General features: G+C 35.7%; 1 protein-coding gene across 1 annotated transcript; it reads left to right on the forward strand.

Annotated features, from left to right (window-relative positions):
* The first annotated feature begins 975 nt into the window (after window positions 1–975).
* On the forward strand, window positions 976–1,723 carry LOC127101853 (serine/threonine-protein phosphatase 7 long form homolog). Its single transcript, XM_051039288.1, has 2 exons — window positions 976–1,082; window positions 1,250–1,723. Exons 1-2 carry the CDS (start codon window positions 1,008–1,010, stop codon window positions 1,721–1,723), a joined length of 549 nt encoding a protein of 182 aa, XP_050895245.1. The 5' UTR covers window positions 976–1,007.
* The last annotated feature ends 742 nt before the right edge of the window (window positions 1,724–2,465 follow it).

The raw sequence follows: 2,465 nt of genomic DNA on the forward strand, positions 1-2,465 counted from the left end.
ACTCTCTTCAATTTCTACACTTCCTTTCAAGATGTCTTTCCTATGGATGAGCGAATCACACCGTGGGACGGCGACAAACATCGCCGAATACGTAAGTCTCATTCAAATATTCATTTTTATTATCGTTTTTTATTATCGTTTTTTATTTCCGTTCTTTATTAGACCAAATATTCATTACTATTCTTTATTTTAATTTCAGCAAGATGGAAAATTTCGGGTCCATTCGCATTCATATATTGAACCAAGTGCGGTTATAATACCGTACTTGGAGCTAGCAGGTTTTGCGAATGTGGCAAAAATTACAAGTCTAAAAGTAGACTCTAAACTCATTGTGGCATTGTTAGAGAGATGGAGACCGGAGACACATACATTTCATTTACCAACCGGTGAATGTACCATCACATTAGAGGATGTGAGCATGTTATTCGGTCTCCGAATCCATGGAAAAGCTGTCAATGGGCCAACAAACGTAACCAATGACGTTTACATGGAAAATTTGGGAATCGAACCAACCGCCTCAGATAAAAATGGGGCTTCTGTGAAAATTGTTTGGCTAGAAGCAGTATTAACGCAACTCAAAAATAACCCTAACCCGTCCGAGGTAGAAAATATTTTACATGCAAAAATTTATATTTTACTTTTAATTGCTACTTTTTTAATGCTAGATAAAAGTCACAATTTGTTGCATTCTTCTTGGTTACCTTTAGTAGGAGACCTTGAAAAATGTAATTCATACAGTTGGGGTTCTGCTTGTTTGGCTACATTATATAGACATATGTGCAAGGCGGCCCATAGTGGAGTAAAGAGCATAGGAGGATGTGTGGTATTACTAACTGTATGGGCATTCACACGCATACCCTTGATAGCCCCGGTTAGTAACGAGGTTCCATCATTTCCTTATGCATTAAGGTAACGGTTTTCATTTAAATGCAATTTATATTTATCAAAATTATTTATACCTCACTTTAACGTATTTTTTTTAATATGCAAGATGGTGCAAACGAGGTATGAATTATCGAACTAATCCTCGACATCATTTACAAGGGTACCGTGTTGCAATAGAACACATGGAAGAAAAAGATGTAAGAATGATTAATTATAATATTTAACTTATTTAAATTTATTATATACATTCTAATATTAATTATAATATTAAACTTATTTAAATTTATTGTATACATTCTAATATTAATTATAATATTAAAGTTATTTATTTTATACATTCTAATAGTTATATTTCTTTTAACAGTTTATTTGGAGGCCGTACATACAATATCCAGTGCCTGATTATAATGACAGCCGAGTCTGGAGTGCAACAACATATATCATATGTTTCTATACCGTTGAGATGCATCAGACGGATCGAGTCAAACTCCAATTTGGATTTGAACAACAAATACCGTCTCCGCCAAGATGTCTAAGTGAACACCATAACATGACTATGGTCAAAGCTTGGGACACGCATTGGCAAGATTTAAATAAAGAAGAGCTGAAAGAATGGAAAAGAAGAAGGCATTTGGTGTTACAAGGAAACTCGGTCATTGGTGAGTCTAAGCCGGGTAGAGAATACATGAATTGGTTTTTATCAATTCCTTTTATGCACGTTGCTCCGACACAATTTTTGGATGATCCCCGTCAACGTGTAGCTTCCTCAACCCAACACACAACCCAACACACAACATCACCCCCACAACAACATAACCAACCATCATCCTCAGCTTAACAAACATACCAACACATCCAGACCACCCAACAACACACCTTTTATTCCACCTCAACTCAACACCATAATCCCCAAACTCCATTCCCTCCAACAAACTACTTTTACAACCAACAATATCAACAACAAACCAACCTACGCCCACCCATACAATACACTCCAATTCCTCAACCCAACTTCGAATACTCAAACCCTCATTCTCAACCCCAACCTTCTAACACCACATATGCACATCTCACTCCCACATACAACCCTGATGATGTGTATTATCCTCCTATCCAACACACCCCACCCCAAACCTACACACAAACCACACATTCACTACCCAACTTTGACCTCACTGATGACCATTTAATGAGTATGTCTTCTTTTGGCGTTCAAGAACTCGACGTTATGGATATGCCTCCTAACACATCACAACAACGTCAAAGTCAACAACAACAACAAAATGCCCTTGATGAATTGTCTTCCGACTCATCTCCGTCTCCCGTAAGACAAAGACAAGAAGACTTGGGCAAGGGAAAACGAAAAAAAGTTGGCACAAGATGTGGAACAGGCGGTCACTATAGATAAAATGTATTGCTTCCATTATATCAATAAAATGTATTTCTTCTATTATATCAATAAAATGTATTTGCTTCCATTATATCAATTAATCATTTTTATTATTAATATTTCAAAAATAATAATATCACAATTTTTTTATTATCATTAAAAACTATAATTATTTACTATTTTATTAAAT

Source organism: Lathyrus oleraceus, chromosome 7 (assembly GCF_024323335.1).
Source record: "Lathyrus oleraceus cultivar Zhongwan6 chromosome 7, CAAS_Psat_ZW6_1.0, whole genome shotgun sequence".
NCBI lineage: Eukaryota > Viridiplantae > Streptophyta > Magnoliopsida > Fabales > Fabaceae > Lathyrus > Lathyrus oleraceus.